The sequence below is a fragment of the Mobula birostris genome, chromosome 17 (assembly GCF_030028105.1).
Source record: "Mobula birostris isolate sMobBir1 chromosome 17, sMobBir1.hap1, whole genome shotgun sequence".
In the NCBI taxonomy this organism is placed as follows: Eukaryota; Metazoa; Chordata; class Chondrichthyes; order Myliobatiformes; family Myliobatidae; genus Mobula; species Mobula birostris.
In genome coordinates, this window is record NC_092386.1 from 14,831,520 (window position 1) to 14,852,143 (window position 20,624).

The window sequence follows — 20,624 nt, forward strand, 5'->3', positions numbered from 1 at the left end:
AAAAAAGTTTAGCAAAACTATCCGCTGCGTTAAAAGTGCTGATGCTCGATTACAGTTGCATTTTCACTCATGTCACAGTCCCAAACAATGGTGTCAAGTGACAGCCCACAGCTGTCTGCGACACCCGCGTTAGCTGACAGACAGACGCACACACGGCACACATTGATCCAGGTTCGACGCCACAACCGCTGATTCTCTCTCTCTATTCTCCCAAGTGACCGGGGTTGCGTTTGAAATCTCCCTCTCGTGTTATTCATGTACTCGATTACCACCACTATTTCCTCCGCCTGTTTAATTGGGACCCGAATTAGCACCGGGATCCGGCAGTCCGCTGCGGACACTTTCGCTAGCCGGCCCCTGTGTAAGAGCTCACGGGCCGCTCGGATTGTACGTTTTTATATTTTGCGAGAGGACTTAAATCGATTTTTTTTTCTCTCTCTCTCCGTCTGGCAAGCTTCACTGACGTCAGGAGTCGGAAGCCTCCGAGTGGACCCGGGTTTGTGGATATATATAAATATAATCTCGGTCCGGTGCCCGGAGATCGCGGCGTGTGCCGGACGGGGTCAGCTGTGTCGGTGTGGTCGGTCAGCAACTGAGTGCTGACAAAGGGGGAGTAAAGTTCACCGCTTCCAGTCCCGGGCTACCGGTTCAGCTCGCCACTAGTTTCTTTGTTGTCCGGCTCGAAAGAACTATGAATAAATCGCGCCGTCTGCTTCCCGCTTTGGGTCGGCTGCCAACGCAGTAATAAATCATGTAAGTTATAGAGGCAGACCTGCCGATGGACGGTGGTTTATTTTGCGTGTGTGTGTTGACTGAGCCCCGATCGATGCAAAACTAAAATCAAGGCTGTGTGGCTGGATGTCAGGGGACGGGAGCACAAAGCCCCGGCCGGCCGGCCGGCCGGCTGGCTGCCCGCAGCGCGGTGCACCGCAGTGTCTCCTGGCTTGGTGCTGGTCCCGCTCACTCCCTGTAACCTCTTCGCTCCTGCAGGTCGGTTCGTATCGTGGCGCTGGGGAACGAGAAAGGGGGATTTGACGAGAGTCTCCAGCAGCCGGATCTGATCACCACCTATTTCGGCAGGCATGCGATCGTCCGGCACATCGAGGAGAGGCGGCTATTGAGCTTTGCTACCCACATCACCTTCCCTGCGTTCGTCGAGTACCAAGCGTACGTCTTCGGCAGAGTCAGGGTGCTGATTCACGACTGCCCAAGTTGGGTAAGGAGGCAAGGAGTACCGAATGGGACTCGTTTAGTGTCATCTGAAACCCGGGAGGGTTGTGTACAAACGTCCCGTGGAATAATTTCTGCTCACCTTCCCTGAACCCCTCCGCATCCCACCCTACCACTAAAGTTCACTATTTCCCTTGTTCCACTGTAGGAGCCCATTTGACCAGCCACTTACCCGAGGGCGAACAGTTTTGAAGTTTGCAGTGTCGAAATGTGATTTTATTAGGGCCTGCCTGGTTAATTGTGAGAACCGCAGACATTCTGTCTTTTTTAACCATCTGGGAAACTGGCTGTTCGGCCCATCTAACTCGTGCTGTGCCTGTCCTTGCCTTTTTTGAAACATTATTTTACACTATTTCTCCAGTCTTATTTACCATTCAGTTCGCATCACTCACAAACACGGAAGTCTTGTGCCCACCCCCACAGTCTAGATGTCACAAGTGTCAAAGCAACGAGAGACGGGTATAGGACCTGGTTCCCCATCTGTCCCCACGGGGGGGGGGTTACCCCCTTCATTAAGATCATGACTGATCTATTTTTACCCCGGCACTGCAAAATGCACTAACTCCATATTCACTGAGTTTCCTAATATCTATGCAATATGAAATCCCCATTCTGAAAGAGCTCTTGCACCTGTGTTTCCACGCAATCATTTTAGATAGACAAATTGGTAAGGTTTACTACCCTTTGAGTGGAAAAAAATCTCATCTCCGACTGAAATACTGACTCCTTATTTCCCTCTGTTTATAGACGCCACAGCCAGAGGAGTCAACTCCACATCAGCCCAGCCAAGCCCCTTACGATGTTTGTATCTTTTCTGAGATCTCCTCTCAACCTTCCAAACTCCTGAGAGTAAAGGGAGAGTCTGCTTAAACTTTTCACATTCTAACATAAATCATAAAACAATGTGTTATCAAGACCATTATGACATTGGAGCAGAATTAGGCCATCTGGCCCATTACGTCTCCTCCGCTATTTCCCTCTCTCCTGCCTTCTGCCTGTAACCTTTCATCCCTGATTAGTCAAGAACCTATCAACCATATTCCCAATGACCTCCACAGCTGCTTGTGGCAATGAATTCCACAGATTCACTACCGTCTGACTAAAGAAATTCCTCTTCCGTTCTAAAGTGATGCCCCTCTATTCTGAGGCTGTGCTCTCTGCTCCAAAATTCTCCCACCTTAGGAAGCATCCTCTCCACATCCACTCGATCTAGGCTTTTCAACATTTGATAGGTTTCAATGAGATCTCCCCTCGTTCTTCTAAATTCCAGTGAGTACAGTCCAGAGCCATCAAACACTCCTCATATTCAATCCTGGAATCATTTTTGTGAACCTCCTCTGAACTCTCCCAAATATCAGCACATCCTTTCTAAATAAGGAGCCCTAAACTGCTCACAGTACTCCAAGTGTGGCCTCATCAGTGCTTTATAAAGCCATATTTAGAGAGAAGATTTGAAAAACAGTTATTTCAAATCTCAATGGAAGATGCTCTCTCACTGCTCCCCCTCTGTGGTGTCTGCTGCTGTCTGACTCTTCGACCTCTTAGTTTATACTCCTTCCCCTCCCCACATCTTCTTATTCTGGCTTCTTCCCCTGTCCTTTCCTATCCTGATGAAGGGTCTTGTCTCAAAACGTTGACTCCTCATTCCTTTCTAGAGATGCTGCCTAACCTGCTGAGTTCCACCAGCATTTTGTGTATGTTACTCCGGATTTCCAGTATCTGTAGAATCTCGTGTGTTTATTATTTTCTACCTTTTCTGATTTTATTTCTTCCAAAATAACATTTATAAGGGCTGCAACTCTTAAGAAGCTCCCCTTTATAATTTCCGAAGTTCAAAGTAAGTAATTTATTATCAAATTTGTTACATGTATGTCACCATATAAATGCTTTTTCTTGTGGGCATACTCAATAAATTCAATAACCAGATTAGAATCAATCAATCAATCAATCAATGACCGCATCAACAGGGCAGACAACCAGTGTGGAGAAGCAAACTGTGCAAATTCAAAAGAAAAGGAATAATAACAGATAAATAAATAAGCGATAAATATCTAGAACATGAGATGAGGAGTCCCTGAAAGTGAGTCCACAGGTTGTGGGAACATCTCAATAATTGAAATAGAGTGAAGGTATCCCCTTTGGTTCAAGAGCCTGCTGGTTGAGAGGTAATAACTGTTCCTGAACCTGGTGGTGTGAGTCCAGAGGCTCCTGTACCTCCTTCCCGATGACAGCAGCAAGAAGAGAGCGTGCCCTGGGTGGTGGAGGTCCCTGATGATGGATGCTGCTTTTCAAGGCAATGCTCGTGTAGATGTGCTCAGTGGTGGGGAACACCAGTGCCATGATGGACTGGGCCGTATCCACTACTTTTTTTGTAGGATTTTCCTTTCAAGGGCATTGGTGTTTCCATTCCAGACTGTGATACAGCCAGTCAATATACCCTGCACGTAACAAACATGGAAGTTTGTTAAAGTTAGTCATTAGTTGCCTTTGTACATTACTCAGCCTCCACTTCCTATCAAGATATTGTCTAGTGACATTAAAGAGTTGTGCCTGGATTAGCCACTCCTTTTAAAGATAAGTAGCACAAACATGCTGGGAAGAACACATTGGAAAATCAACATTTGCTATTATAATACATAATCATACTTAATTACTTACCACCTGTTAGACCACTGGTGTTTGGGGCAGCCATGAAGATCCTCCATCTCTGGTGGTGTTCAGGGCTTCTTTCGTCATGTCAGTAGCTTCCTCTCAGTTTTCACTACTGTCAGTCATGCAGATCCCAGGTTGAGACTCAGAAATACTGTCATACTCACGTAGTGGGATTCTTCTTGACTGTTTCGGTCACAATTTTGTTTCACCAGTCAGGGTTGTTAGCCCTGAGCTGAACCCCTGAACCTGCAGGGCCCACAACCATAACACACATCTTTAGAAGAACCAGATTTGGCTACTGAAATTTCGATTAAGGGAGTAAGGAATTAATTAAAAGACAACTGAAGAATTTTCAAATTGTCATCCAGAATTTATTGAAATAAAAATATTGGTTTTGGCTACATAACGATAAGATGTAGTCAAAACACAAGTTTTTGCTTATCTATATTCATGTTAGGTTTTTAAATATCCAGGTGAAGAAATGGTACATATAATATTTTAGTAACTATAGAGCAGACAGTGCTACTTAATATCCAGGTCACTTTTCTTGGGTAGTAATTATTTAGAAGTAAGTCAATCAGAATGTACTGTACCATTTGGAGAATTGCTGGGGCAGCTATTATTAGCTTGTGCAACTGAGGTATAAGTTTCATGTAACAAACAACAGGATTATAACAGTAACTGAGAAAGTTTATCGTTCCCTTGACATAGCTAATACTGACAGTGTTCATTCTTTCCACCAAAAGGGAAGAGTACAAATATTAAGGGCAGTATGTGAATAGATTATTGTGTTTGGTGCATCACTGGTGCCTATCAGCTCTGACACTGTCACTCAGGATGATGGGCAGCACAGAATTCTGATCACAAGACCTCCCATGGCACAGTTGAGCCAGACACTCAATGACATATGTGATCATGGTGACCATGATAGTCCTTGGGAAATTTTTCTACAGAAATGGTTTGCCATTGCCTTCTTCTAAGATGAACTATAAATGACAAGATATATATATATATATACACACAGCTGCTTATTTGGGACAACACTTAAAGAACAAAAACCAATCGGGAAAATGGCAAGAATTCCCTTTGTTTATTTGGGACAGGAGACTCTCGCCATACAGTTTCTAATGAGCGTCAGTTGCATGCCCTTGCTTGGCGGTTAGATACTACACTATGCTTTGTGCAAACAGTTTTTAAATGGTGTCAGTTGCATGTGTTTGTGTTCAAGAAACAGTCCTGCCGAAGGGTTTCGGCCCAGAACGTCGGCTGTACTTTCTCCCGTAGATGCTGCCTGGCCTGCTGAGTTTCTCCAGCATCTTCCGTGTGTTGCTCTGATTTCCAGCATCTGCAGATTTTCTCTTGTTAGTGATTTTCGTCACTGTTTGTTGGCAAGAAGTAAGCAATAACACAATTCAGAACTGTTTGGCATGCTGCAGTTTCAAGCATTCAGGGTTGGACATGCCAGAAATGGCCCGGAGTGAAAATGAAACAATTTCACTGCCTCAACACATAAGAAACTATGAAGAATTTGAGGGTATCAGCAATCAGATTGAATGTTACAATGAAAATGAAGAATTAGAGGATGTAATCATTGAACCCATTGTGTGATGGCAGTCAATTATTTGCCCAGGTGTCTGCACTGACTTTGTTCATTTACAGTCAATCAAAAGGACATGGCAGCATACACTGAATTAATTCCTCCATCAATAATTATTAGGAACTAATACAGTTTGTAGCACTGTAGTTTCAATAGGTACATTTAATGTTAGAGAAATGTATACAATATACATCCTGAAAATCTTTTTCTTTGCATTCTAATTTGTTATGTATTTCATTTAAATACTTCATTTGTTGCTCTGTTAAATGGTAAATTGTCTTTATTATACCTTTTTAATTATTTCCATAAAACTTCAGCTAATTGAAACAGTTGCTTAATTGAGCCAAAATGTACTGATTCCAATTAACCAGAGTCTATCTATGTATTCATCCATCTATACAGTATATGAAAAAAGAGTCTCTGCTACTGCTGTCATACAATCAGTTTAGGGCCCCTTTGATCCTCTGAACCCTCTGGATGGGTCTGTAGCGACCAGTCCTCTGCCTTTTGCCTGCTGTGCACCCAATCAATTCAATTCCAAGTTGCACATCTTTGCTACTGAGATCCTCTATTGTTCCTCATTGAAATACTGGTTGGAGAACTGCAACCATCTTACATTTTCCTTTGAGTGGATTAATCTTAGAGATTAGCTGCTGTTTGATTGCTTTGTTGGCATTTCTTCAAAATTTAATAGATCTGTATGTGAACTTCCAAACTCAAGGTTGGTAAAAGCTTCTTCAACGAATTTTAAATTCATATCAAATTAATGCCCCAAGCTCAAAGATGCTTCTTTAAAACATACAAGTCTGATATCAGGCCTTTGTGACTTATTTTTTCTCTCCGTAGCTAGCACATCTTCCCTGTGGAATGGACTTGTCAGAATAAATTGACAATAACATTTTTAAAAGTTATGAAAAGGATGTGTTCTTATTACAAGCATGAAGCAGGAATGTTCACACAACTGGGTGACTGTGAGTTTGTTTATTTTGAATCCTCGGGCGAGGTTGTCAAACTCAATAATCTTTATAATAAAAATATTGTTAGAACTTCAAAATAGAAACAGAAAAATCTGAAAATCACAGCCTGGTCAATTATATGGAGGAAGAATATTATTAGATTATAATAATAAGTTATTACAAAACAACTATTTTTAACCTTTCTATTATTTGCACAATCCGTCTTCTTTTACACGTTGGTTATTTGGCTGTCTTTGTTATTTATAGTTTTTCATAAATGCTGTAGTATTTCTTTATTTTCCTGTGAATGCCTGCAAGAAAATGAATCTCAATGTATTTTATGGTGACTTATTCATAGTTTGATAATAAATTTACTTTGAACTTTGGATAATGACCTATAATATTAAGGTTTGCCATGAGCAGATTTAATGACGTTTGCCGATAGGTTGGTCAGCACAACACGTATTCTTATATACCAGTGCATCATTTAGAAGTAGTTCACTCAAAAAATCATACAACTTTTGGTCATTTTTAAATTGCAGTATTAAAGAAGTAAATATGAATTTTAATATGAAAAGTTACGTACATAAAAGTAAAACTGCCATTTAATGCAATCAAAAGAGAATTCCTAACAGGCAGCCCTTGGTAGCACTAGGAATTAATTCAATATGATTTGTGAGTCCATTAGATGACTCACATTTAATTTTCCAATGTGTACAGGCTTTACAGAAGGGAATTATAGCCATGGTACAGACACAACCACTACTCTGAATCTGGTGACATGCTCATAAAGAGTTAGAATCATTTCTCATCCTGTACGTCCTTAGCTTTGCTTGGTAATGTAGATCTGTAGGGTCATCTATAAGAGGTAGCTTTCTCATTGAAACCTATCGAATATTGAAAGGCCCAGATAGAGTGGACATGGACAGGATGTTTCTTATAATGGGGGAGTCTAGGACCAGAGGGAACAGCCTCAGAATACAAGGACAAAACTTCAGAACGGAGGTGAGAAGAAACTTTTTAGCTAGAGGGTGATGAACTTGTGGAATTCATGACCACAGACGGCTGTGGAGACCACATCATTGGGTATACTTAAACTGGAAGTTGATGGGTTCTTGTTTAGTTGGGGTGTCAAAGGTTACGGGCTGAAGCAGGAAAATGGGGTTGAGAGTGAGAATCAGCTATGATGGAACGGTGGAGCAGACTCGATGGGCTGAATGGCCTAAACCTGCTTCATTGTTTCATAGAGTTAACGTATGGTGCTGGTTGTGCTACGGTGTGGAACGTTGTTTTGGGTTTGAACAATACACGGGGAAAATTCTGACGACTCAATTTTGACTTCTGGGTGCCAATGAAAATTCTCAACATTTCTTTGTCAGGAATTATTCGACAATGACTGGTATCAGTCACGGAATATAGTTGGGCTGGCAGACATCATTGTTCTCAAATACTCTGTCAATGACAAAACTTCGTTTCAAGAAGTGAAGGATAACTATGTCCCTATGATCAAGAGGATACTGAACCAGTGGACAGTTGCAGTCATTGTTGCCGCTATTGGTACAAGAGAAAATGGTAAGTAAGAAAGCTGTGCACATTTCTCCTGAGTAGATGAAGTAACGGCCACTCTGGAAATAGAATGATTCTTTAGTTAATTGAAAATGGAAGAAAACACCTCATCATTATTTTCAGCTAGTGAAATCTACTTTATTACGTAACAGTCTGAAATGCTCAACAGATTCAAGGTGCATTATTATCAAAGTATGCGTGCAATTTACAACCCTGAGGTTCGTCTTCCCCACAGACAACTGCAAAACAAAGAAACACCATGGAACCTGTTCAAAGAAAACACCAAATCCCCGAATCGCAAGAATAAGAACAAATCGTGCAAACAACAAAAAAATGAGTGAGGGCACAGAGCATACAAGTCATATCAAGTCAGAATCAGAATCGGGTTTTTTATAACCGGCATGTGTCGTGAAATTTTTTTAGCATAGCAGCAGCAGTTCAATGCAATACATAATATAGAAGAGGGAAAAATAATAAAAATAATAATAAATAAATAAGTAAATCAATTACAGTATACGTATATTGAATAGATTAAAAATCATGCAAAGAAACAGAAATAATATATACTAAAAAAGTGAGGTAGTGTTCAAGGGTTCATTGTCCATTTAGGAATCGGATGGCAGAGGGGAAGAAGCTGTTCCTGAATTGCTGAGTGTGTGTCTTCAGTCAAGTCTATTGTCAATAACTATATACATGCATACCATCAAATGAGATGAGGTTTCTCCGAACACAACACTCAGAGCACATAATAACTTATGAAAATTTAAGGATGAAATCTACAGATGGATTACACATAAATAAACAAACTAGAGTGCATAACTTAAATAAATGTTGTGAAGTACAGAACAGACTATCCAGTGACATTTTGAATGCGATGTGGCAGGGTGTTCAGAAGCCTAATGGCCTGAGGGAAGAAACTATTTCCCATCCTGACTGTTCTTGTTTTTATGCATCGGAGTCTCCGGCCTGATGGTAGAAAGTCAAAGAAGATGCTGGCTGGGTGGGTAGAATCATTATAATATGAAGGGCCCTGCCTATGTAGTGCTCCTGATAGATGTCCCCAGTGGATGGTAGGGAGACCTTTCTGGTCCTCTCAATCCTCCATAGGGACATCCAGTCCGGTGTTCAAGTTTATTGTATGAAACACCAAAGCACAAGGACATGGAACAGTACAGGCATATTCAGTTCATCTCAGTTTAGTTTAATCTAGTGCTGTGTTGTTCTTTAACTTCAGGCTCCAGAACCAGTCTACCCCGACCAAAATTGCATGAAATAGCAGCTAAAAAGGATTGGCCAGAAACCAGGAACGCATCATAACATAAACTACGGTCCAAACCACAATCATGTCGATTAAACTTTGCTCAACACCTCAAATAAAACAAGGCGTGTTTCCATTGATTGTTCGCAAACCAAACGTTACGCGACAGAGCAAAATGATTCCTGGTTTGATGTCAGGTGTAATGAGTTAGCTGAACTCTGCCGACGTAGTGGTGAGGGTTAATGGTGGAAAGGAAGTCACAGAGCTGTTTGTTTTTCGTTGCTGTCAGTTGTCCTATGATTCCTGTTGGAAAGAATAATGTATGCCATCTGGTATAGAGGGGCCACTGCACAGGATCGGAAAAAGCTGCGGAAAAAACTGTCAACTCAGCCATGAGCACTAGGCTCCCCAGCATCAAGGACTTATTAAAAGACGATGCCTCAAAAATGTGGCATCAGTCATTCAGGAGCCCCATCAACCAGGACGTGGCCCCCTTCTCATTGAGACCATCAGGGAGGAGGGACAGGAGCCTGAAGACACACGCTCAATGTTTCAGGAACAGCTTCTTCCCCTCCACCATCAGGTTTCTAAATGCACAATGAACCATGTACTCAAATATTTATTTTTTCTTTTTTTGCACTCTTTTTGCACTACTTATTTAATTTATATTTTTATACATATTTCTTATTGTAATTTATAGATTTATTGATCATGTATTCCAGTGCGCCGCTGCCACAGAACAACATATTTCATGTCATATGCCTGTGATATTAAACCTGATTCTGAATTCTGGGCAACAGCTTCCTCCTGCAGGCTGTAGATTTTTTTAACACCTTGCTGGCAGAAGGACACACGTACACCCTGTCTGAACGCCCTGCCACCACATCACCCCCCTCTCCACTCCCCAACTCACAGACGCACTCTCATCCTGCACCGGTCACTTTTCATGTTTTATTACTGCTGTTTCACACATTCATACGACTCCTTGTTTTTTAATAATGGTGCCAGTAATGTTATATTGTCTTACGTAATCACATACCTCACACTCTGTCAACCTGTCAATCTTCAGGCCATGTCACTTAGGGACTTGCGCTAATATTATATTGTGACTGGATCATAACTATATGTACTGTGTGTGACTGTATGTGCTGTGTGTGATTGTATGTGCTGTGTGTAACTGTATATGCTGTGTGTAACTATATGCTGTGTGTGACTAAATGTGTGTGTGACTATTTGTGCTGTGTGTGATTATATTTAATGTGTCTGACTGTGCAGTGTGTGCCTGTATGTGCTGTGTGTGACTATAAAATGTGTGTGACTAAATGTGTTGTGTGTGACTATTTGTGCTGTGTGTGATTATATTTACTGTGTGTGACTGTATGTGCTGTGTGTGACTGTATGTGCTGTGTGTGACTGTATGTGCTGTGTGTGACTGTATGTGCTGTGTGTAACTGTATATGCTGTGTGTGACTGTATGTGCTGTGTGTGACTAAATGTGTTGTGTGTGACTGTTTGTGCTGTGTGTGATTATATTTACCGTGTGTGACTGTATGTGAGGTGTCTGACTGTATGTACTGTGCTTTGCAACTTGACCCCAGAGGAACAACGTTTTGTTTAGCTATATACATGTATATGGTTGAATGACAGGAAATCTGAACTTGAACTTGAAGTATGTGTATTGGAAGCAACACGTGACCTTATTTAAACAGGCCACGTTAGACCTAGTGTTGAGTAATAAATTTGAATTAGTTATTTATCTGACAGTAAAGAAACAGCCAGGTAACAGTGAATTAAATTGAATTTGATTTTGGATTTGAAAAGAAAAGGAATGAGTCACCAAACAGGTCTGACATTGGAGGGGTGTGGCCGGTAATAGCCCTGATAGATTAAGCAAACGACACACAGTAGCCGCTTTATTATTTCTGCTCCTGTACACCCGCTCGTTAATGCAAATATATAATCAGCTGATCATGTGGCAGCAACTCAACGCATAAAAGCAGGCAGACGTGATCAGTTGTTGTTCAGACCAAACATCAGAATGGGGAAGAAATGTGATCTAAGTGACTTTGACCGTGGAATGAATGTTGGTGCCAGATGGGCTGGTTTGAGTATCTCAGAGACCGCTGATCTCCTGGGATTTTCATACGCAATGGAATCTGAAGTGTGACAGTATATTGACTGATAGCTCATGCCTTGTGCCTTGTGCTCTGTGTGACTATTGGTGCTGTGTTTTGCATTTTGGCCCTGGAGAAATGCTGGTTGGTTTGGCTGTGTTCATGGGTATTCATGTCTGGCTGAATGACAATTAAACGCAAACTTGAACATGAATACTGTATATAATTATTGGTTGTCCTGTGAGAAATTGGGGAATAAATCGTAACAAAAGCGCTGAATTGAAATAATTTAAAAATGATAGAAAAACACAACATAATGCTGCACTTTATTGAAATGTGCTGAGGTCTATTTATTTTTCTAATTAACTCTCTTCTGTGAGAACAAGTTAGCTGGTTTGACAATAAATTATAGAACATAGAATGTTACAGCACAGTGCAAGCCCTTCGGCCCACTGTGTTGTGACAGACTTTTAATCTACTCAAAGGTCAATCTAACCCTTCCCTCCTACATAGCTTTCCATTTTTATTTCATCCACGTGCTCGTCTAAGAGTCTCTTAATTGGGCCTAATATATCTGCCTCTAGCAACACCCCTGGCAGGGTACTGCAGGCACTTACCACCCCTTGTGTAAAAAAACTTCCCTCTGATACTTCCCCCCATTCTTTCCTCCAGTCACCTTCAAATTACACCTCCTCTAATTTTTCGTAAATTTATATTAAATTTTTTTCGGTTTTGTGCCATGAGTGGAAGCTTTACCAGTGGCTTAATTTGGAATGAAACAAGTGTTTCAAGGACTGTTAATGTTTAAATGGCACTATGGTTTAGGTGGTGGATTGGAGATATTTCTCCACCAAGGAAGGAGTAAGGCATTCCTTCCCTGCCTTGGGCAAGGTGTAGCACCTACTTAGCCCCCGGATCAGGGTCATGTGAAGCCATGGGAGCAGGTGGTGGATGGTCGTACGAGCAGCCGGTGCACATCACAAGTCCTGGTCATGCGACCACTGACCAGGCAGACAATCTCTGAAGAGCATTGATAATGGCTGGGGTCACCCATCTTGTAAAGACACTGCCCAGAAGAAAGCAATGGCAAACCACTTCTGTAGAAAAATTTGCCAAGAACAATCAACGTCATGAGACCATGATCACCCATGTCATACAACACGGCACATAATGATAACTATCGTTAACATTTGTTCTCCAACACACAGATCAGGTGATGGCTATTTATGATGGGGATATCTTAAATAAGCTAATTTAAATATTTGAGTCATAAATCTGCAAATTCAGGTTTAATAATTACTAACAAAATTGCCAACAAATATATACTCAGTGGCCACTTTATTAGGTACCTCCTGTAATTAATAATGTGGTCTCTGAGCGTACATTTGTGGTTTCTGCTGCTGTAGTCCATCCATTTCAAGGTTTGACGTGTTGTGTGTTCACAGATGCTCTTCTGCGCATCACTGTTGTAATATGTGGTTATTTGAGTTACTGTTGCCTTCCTGTCAGCTAGAACCATCCTGGCCATTGTCCTCCAACCTCTTTCATTAACAAGGTGTTTTCACCTACAGAACTGCTACTTTACTGGATGTTTTTGTTTTTTGAAACATTCTCTGTAAACTCTAGAAACTGTTGTGCATGAAAATCCCAGGAGATCAACAGTTTCTGAGATACTCAAACCACCCCGTCTAGCACCAACAACCAATCTACGGTCAAAGTCACTTAGATCACATTTCTTCCCCATTCTGATGTTTAGGTCTGAACAACAACTGAACCTCTTCACCATGTCTGCATGCTTCTTATGTTTTGAGTTGCTGCCAGATGATTGAATGATTAAGTATTTCCATTAACGAGCAGGTATACTAATAAAGTGGTATAAGGAATCCTAACACTATGAACATCCATTTACCAATGTTCTGCTCTATCTGTTTTCACTATTAAACGCCAAGCAGTATGCTTCCTGAAAGTATGTTTATTGTTAGAGTCAAGTACCTTGTGAAAGGTACTCGAAGTTTGTGAAATCAAGTACCTTGAGCTCTCAGCTATCACCCTTACTAACCTTTCACCAACTTCATGATTTGCATGTAACTGAATGGCAAAACTCTAGTGCCTTATTTACCTCTCACCTTTAAGTTTAGCAGAATATGTTTTAAAAATAATCCATAATAATAAAAACAAACAATGCAACCACATTCAATGCTGCTGTACTCTTAACATCCCAAATAAATTCACTATTGATCAGAACAAGTTCATTTAGGTTATGAAGACACGCAGTCCTCTTTTATTGTCATTTAGTAATGCATGCATTAAGAAATGATACATTATTTCCTCCGGTGTGATATCACAAAACACAGGACAGACCAAGAATGAAAAAAACTAACAAAACCACATAATTATAACCTATAGTTACAACAGTGCAACAATACCATAACTTGATGTAGAAGTCCATGAGCACAGTAAAAAGTTCAAAGTCTCTCAAATGTCCCACATCTCACGCAGATGGGAGAAGGAAGAAAAACTCTCCCTGCCATACCCGACTACGGTCCGACTCTGAGTCATCCGAAAACTTCGAGCTCTGATCAGCTCTCCAACACTGAGTACTGAGCGCCATCTCTATCCGAATGATTCAACCTCCATCTCGGTCGCCAACAGCAGGCAAAGCTGGGGATTTTGAGGCCTTCCCTCCGAAAGATTCCCGATCACGCAGTAACAGCGGCAGCGAACTGGTGTTTCAGAAAATTTTCCAGATGTTCCTCTGTGCTTTCACGTCCGTCTCCATCAAATCAGAATTGTCCACGGCTCCTATTTAATGGATACGATATCATTTTTCACCGGAGGGCTGCGCACCATGATAAAGTGATTAGTGAAAAACCTAGTAAAATTCCACATTCGGAGCACACTTAATGATCACTTTATTAGGTACACCGGTATACCTGCTCATTAATTCAAATATCTAATCAGCCAATCATGTGGCACCAACTCAATGCATAAAAGGTTCAAAAGGTTCAGTTGTTGTTCACACTAATTAGTAGTATGGGGTTAGAAATGTGTTCTAAGTGACTTTGACTGTGGAATGATTGGTACCAGATGGGGTGTTTAGTATATCTTAGAAATTGCTGATTTCCTGGAATTTTCACATACAGCAGTCACTAAAATTTATAGAGAATGGTGCGATAAACAAAAAACATCCAGTTAGTGCCGTTTCTGTGGGCAAATACAGCTTGTTAATGAGGGAGGTCAGGAGAGAATAGCCAGACTGATTCAAGCTGACAGGAAGACAACAGTAACTCAAATAACCACATGTTACAACAGTGGTGTTCAGAAGGGCATCTCTGAACATACAACACGTCGAGCCTTGAAGTGGACGGGCTACAGCAGCGTAAGACATAGGAACAGAATTAGGCCATTCAGCCCATTGAATCTGCTCCACTGTTCCATCATGGCTGATCCTGGATCCCACTCAACCCCATACACCAGCCTTCTCGCCATATCCTTTGATATCTGACCAATCAGGAAACTATCAACTTTGGCCTTAAATATACCCACAGACTTGGCCTCCATCGCAGTCTGAGGCAGAGCATTCCACAGATTTACTACTCTCTAGCTAAAAAACATTCCTCCTTACCTCTGTTCTAAAGGGTTGCCCCTCAATTTTGAGGCTGTGCCCTCTAGTTCTGGATACGAAACTTCCTCTCCACATCCACCCTATCTAGTCCTTTCAACATTTGGTTGGTTTCAGTGAGATCCCGCCACATTTTCTAAATTCCAGTGAGTATAGGCCCAAAACTGTCAAACGCTCCTCATATGTTAACCCCTTCACTCCTGGAATCATCCTCGTGAACCTCTGCTTGGCTCTCTCCAATGACGACACATTCTTTCTGATATAAGGGGCCCAAAACTGTTGACAATACTCCAAGTGTGGCCTAACTAGTGTCTTATAAGGACTCAGCATCATCTCCTTGTTTTTATATTCTATTCCCCTTGAAATAAATGCCAACATGGCACTTGCCTTCTTTACCACAGACTCAACATGTAAATTAACCTTCTGGGAGTCTTGCACAAAGACTCCTAAGTCCCTCTGCACCTCTGATGTTTGAATCTTCTCCCCATCTAGATAATAGTCTGCACTATTGTTCCTTTTACCAAAGTGTATTATCATGCATTTCCCAACACTGTATTCCATCTGCCACTTTTTTGCCCATTCTTCCAATTTGTCTAAGCCCTGCCGCAAATGCATTGCTTCCTCAGCACTATCTTCGTATCATCTGCAAACTTTGCCACAAATCCATCAATTCCATTATCTAAATCATTGACAAACAATGTGAAAAGCTGCGGTCCCAATACTGACCCCTGAGGAACATGGCTAGTCACTGGCAGCCAACCAGAAAAGACCCCCTTTTATTCCCACTAGCTGCCTCCTGCCTGTCAGCCATTCTGCTATCCATGCCAGTATCTTTCCTGTAACGCCATAGGATTTTATCTTGTTAAGCAGCCTCATGTGTGGCACCTTATCAAATGCCTTCTAAAATCTAAGTTAATGACATCTACTGCCTCTCCTTTGTCCACCCTGCTTGTTACTTCCTTGAAGAACTCTAACAGATTTGTCAGGCAAGATTTCCCTTCACAGCAACCATACTGACTTTGGCTTCTTTTACCATTAGTCTCCAAGCACCTCGAAACCTCATCCTTAATAATACACTCCAACACTTTCCTAACCACTGAGGTTAGGATAACTGGCCTATAATTTCCTTTCTTTTGTCTTCCTCCCTTCTTAAAGAGTGGAGTGACATTTGCAATTTTCTAGTCCTCTAGGACCATGCCAGAATAAAGTGATTCTTGAAAGATGATAACCAATGCACCCATTATCTCTTCAGCAACCTCTCTCAGGGTTCTGGAATGTAGTCCACCTGGTCCAGGTGACTTTTCCACCTTAAGACCTTTGAGTTTGCCTAGCATTTTTTCATTTGTAATCGCAATGGTACTTACTCCTGCTCCCTGACACTCACTGACCACTGGCACACTGCTAGTGTCTTCCACAGTGAAGACTTGATGTTCCCATGATGTTCATGTGCCATTTACTCTTTATATAACTGAAAAAAAATATTTGGTATCCTGCAGTATATTATTGGCTAGCCTGCCTTCATCTTTAATCTTTTCCCTTTTTATAGCTTTTTTTGTTGCCTTTTGTTGGATTTAAAAAGCTTCCTAATCATCCAACTTCCCACTCACTTTTCTACCTTATATGTCCTTTGCTTGGCTTTTATGCGGTCCTTAACCTCCTTTGTCAGCCACAGTTGCCTACCCCTGCCATTTAAGAACTTCTTCCTCTGTGGGACCTATCTGTCCTGCACCTTGTGAACAATCCCAGAAATTTCAACAGTCTCTGTTCTGCCATTAATCCTTGCCAGTATTCTCCTCCAGTCCACCTGGGCAATCTCCTCTCTCATGCCTCTGTAATTCCCTATATTCCATTGTGATACTGATACATCTGACTTGTGCTTCTCCCTCTCAAACTGTAGTATGAATTCAATCATATTGTGATCAGTGCCTCCTTAGAGTTCCTTTATGTTAAACTCCCTAATGAGATCTGGGTTTTCACACAACACACAATCAAAGATAGATTGACCACGGACATACACTCAGTGGCCACTTTATTAGGTACAGGAGGTATTGTTTATTTTCAATATAGCTTTCAAGAGCAGAATATGACTGAAGTGTTATAATAATGACTACAGTAATATTTTCCCAATAGTTGCAATGATACACAAAATGCTCTGTACCTTTATTTTTTATTCTCATCCCTTTATTTCAGGCATTCCTTTAAATAATGTTTGAATCCTTTTCTTTTGGAGCATTACATAGAACACAGAAACAGACCCTTCAGCCCTTCTAGTCCCTGCTAAACTGTTGTTCTGCCTAATTCCCATCAACCCGCTCTCTGAACCCCGTATATGAAACATTTACAGGAAAGAAATGCCAAGAGGATGAAAGTGGTATGGGATTTTGATTCTTAGAAACTATCAGAGAGGGTTTTCATTAAAATGGAGAAAATAAGTATGTGATGAGCTTTGATAACCCTTGATTACAGCTATTGTTAAATCAGTAGCTGGGAGGCAGTGCCACAACACCTTTAAAATATAGGTGCAGAATTAGGCCATTTGGCCCATTGAGTCTGTTTTGCCATTCGTTCATAGCTGAGTTATTTTCCATCTTGGCGCCATTCTCCTGTTTTCTCCGTCTGACCTTTGACACCCCTACTAATTAAGAACTCATCCACTTTCAATATACTCAAAGACTGGGCCTCTACAGCCGTCTGGCAATGAATTCCACAGATTCAGCACCCTCTGGCTAAAGGAATTTCTCTTCATCTCTGTTCTAAAGGGACACCCTTCTATTCCAAGGCAGTGCCTTCCAGTCCTTATCTCCCCCACTATAGGAAACACCCTCTCCACATCCACTCTATCTGGGCCTTTCAATATTCAGCAGCTTTCAACGAGATCCCCGTCAGGCTTCTAAACTCCAGATAACGCAGGCACAGAGCCATCAAACACTTTTAACGCTTTCATTTCCGGGATCAGTCTCGTGAACCTCCTCAGGACCCTCTGGAGAATTACTCAGGCATTTAATTTTTCTTTTAATAAATCCTTTGAATAAATATTTCATGAATAAGATACAAGGGAGAATAAAGGCAACAACACTTAATAGGTACATCATTCATCCAGCTGGTATCAAAGACTGAATGGCATTGTTCTCTGCTCAGCTGCACTGTTAAATGGTGCTGAATCTACAGAGTGGAGCAGACAGCCTACTGAATGCTGTGGGCAGTACTGAATGTTGCTGACTGAGCTTGAAGTGTCAAATTAATCAAATTGAAAGATGCTTGGAAATTCAGTACCTTTGAAGTAAATATGTCTTGTTATGTGTATGTAATTGTGCAAAAAGCCTGAGGCACGTATATATACTGTAGCTAGGGGTGCTGCAGACTTTTGCACGGTACTGTGAACGTCAAGCTGGCACGGAGAGTGAGTTTGTAAATTGGTGGGAGCAAACAGTGTTGGGAATGGAGAGGGTGGAATGCTGTAGGATGGGTGTGGGACAGTTGGCAGAGAAGGAGTGTCAGGGCTGCTGGGTTGGTGGTTGGTGCAGGTGCAGACACACCCAGCCCTGAGACACCGGGCAAGGACATTTGATTCCAAATAATTGGCATATTGATCATTACAGAATGTGTCTCTGGTGCTTCTCACTCCCTCCCCTCTCCCTTCCCCCTTTTCCCAACCATGATTCCCCTCTCCCTGCCCCCTTCCCTCTCTCAGTCCACAATAAAGACTCATTGTCAGAATCAGGTTTATCATCACTTACATATGTCATGAAATTTTTTTTGTGCCAGCAGAACAGTGCAATACATAAAATTACTACATACTGTGCAAAAGTCTCAGGCACGATAGCTGTATGTATGTACCTAAGACTTTTTGCACAGTACAGTATATCCTGATGTACACATAGATAACCTTCATCATTATACACTGCACCTGCAACGTTCATGTCATTCACAGATTTACCATTCATACCTCCTATGTAGACATGAAAATCATTAATGTATGTATCAGAATCATAGTCACAGTCAGAATCAAGTTTATTATCACAGATACAGGGGATTCTGCAGGTGATGGAAGTCCAGAGCAAAACACACAAAATGCTGGAGGAACTCAGCAGGTCAGGTAGTGTTTATGGAAAAGAATAACCAATGTTTTGGGCCGATATCCCTTCATCAGGACTGGAAAGGAAGAGGGAAGAAGTGAAAATTTGACGTGTGGTGTGAGATTTGTTGTTTTAAGGCAGCATTACAGTACTATACATAAAACCATTACCTCAAGGTTCAATAAGACAGATAAAAAGAGTGCAAAGAGAGAGCGACGTAGTGAGATAGAGGCCGTGGGTTTGATGGCGGAGGGGGAAGAAGCTGTCCCTAAAACATGCAGTGTGTGTCTTCAAGCTCCTGGACCTCCGGTGTGATGGTAGTGATGAGAAAAGGGTGTGCCCAGGGTGGTGAGTTTCCTGAATGATGGGTGCTGCCTTCCTAAGGGTGCCCTGGATGCTGGGGAGGCTGGTGCCCATGATGCAGCTGGCTGAGTTTACAACTCTCTGCAGCTTTTTCCGATTCAGTGCATCGCCCCTCCCCCCCCGTACCCGACAGTGATGCAACCAATTGCAATGCCCTCCGTGGAACACCTGCAGAAATTTGGTGACATATCCGATGTTCTGAGACTCCACAAGAAATACAACTGCTCGTGTGCCTCCTTCATCAGTGCATCAAATGTTGACATGTTTTATATATCAAGGACATCCAGCAGTAATCCCTGTAATACATCAGTGGTAACAAACTTCAGACAGAAACACATCCTTGCACAACACTCTGGCTTCTATCACCAAGCTGCTTTGGGATCCATTTGGACAAGCCTACCATGCAAGACCTTATCAAGTGCCTTACTGATGTCCATATAGACAATGTGTATAATCCTGACTTCATCTATTTTCTTTGTTACCTTCTCAAAGCACTCAAATCAGATCAGAGTTGGAGGAGTTCTCCTGCACAAAGCCATGCTGATTATTCCTGTCTTTCCAAGCATACCATGCCCTGTCCCTTTGGATTTACTCCAGTAATTCCCCTCAACCCGCCAGAAGGCTCAATGTCCTTTCACTACTGTCCTTCTTAAATAAGGGAACAATATTAGCTTTCCTCAGTCTTCTCGCAATCACCAGTGGCTAACAAATACAGGTTTCCCCCGCCATCCGAAGGTAGAGCGTTCCTATGAAACGGTTCGTAAGCCGAAATGTCGTAAAGCGAAGAAGCAATTACCATTTATTTATATAAGAAAATTTTGTGAGCGTTCGCAGACCCAAAAATAACCTACCAAATCATGACAAATAACACATAAAACCTAAAATAACAGTAACATATAGTAAAAGCAGGAATGATATGATAAATACACAGCCTATATAAAGTAGAAATACTTCTCTACAATGATTGCCTGCACAGATCTCCATAGCGAAAATCTCACGCAAGCACTCTCGGCAGAAAATCTCACGCAAGCGCTGTTGGCATAAATGCGCTCTCCAGTAACCTTCAAACTATGAAGCTGCCAAATCTACCAAATAACACGTAAAAATACACAGCCTGTGTAAAGTAGAAATAATGTATGTACAGTGTAGTATCACTTACCGGAATTGGGAAGACAGCTTGCCGAGCAAAC

The 20,624-nt window shown here is 41.6% G+C and overlaps 1 protein-coding gene across 1 annotated transcript in view; it reads left to right on the top strand.

Annotated features, from left to right (window-relative positions):
- Nucleotides 1–217: 217 nt before the first annotated feature.
- Nucleotides 218–20,624, top strand: part of rhobtb3 (Rho related BTB domain containing 3) — a 94,909-nt gene continuing 74,502 nt past the window's right edge. Inside the window, exons 1-3 of the mRNA XM_072281310.1 lie at nucleotides 218–753; nucleotides 991–1,216; nucleotides 7,815–8,007. Coding sequence (XP_072137411.1) covers nucleotides 752–753; nucleotides 991–1,216; nucleotides 7,815–8,007 — 421 coding nt within the window. The 5' untranslated portion in view covers nucleotides 218–751. The remainder of the gene's footprint in view (nucleotides 754–990; nucleotides 1,217–7,814; nucleotides 8,008–20,624) is intronic.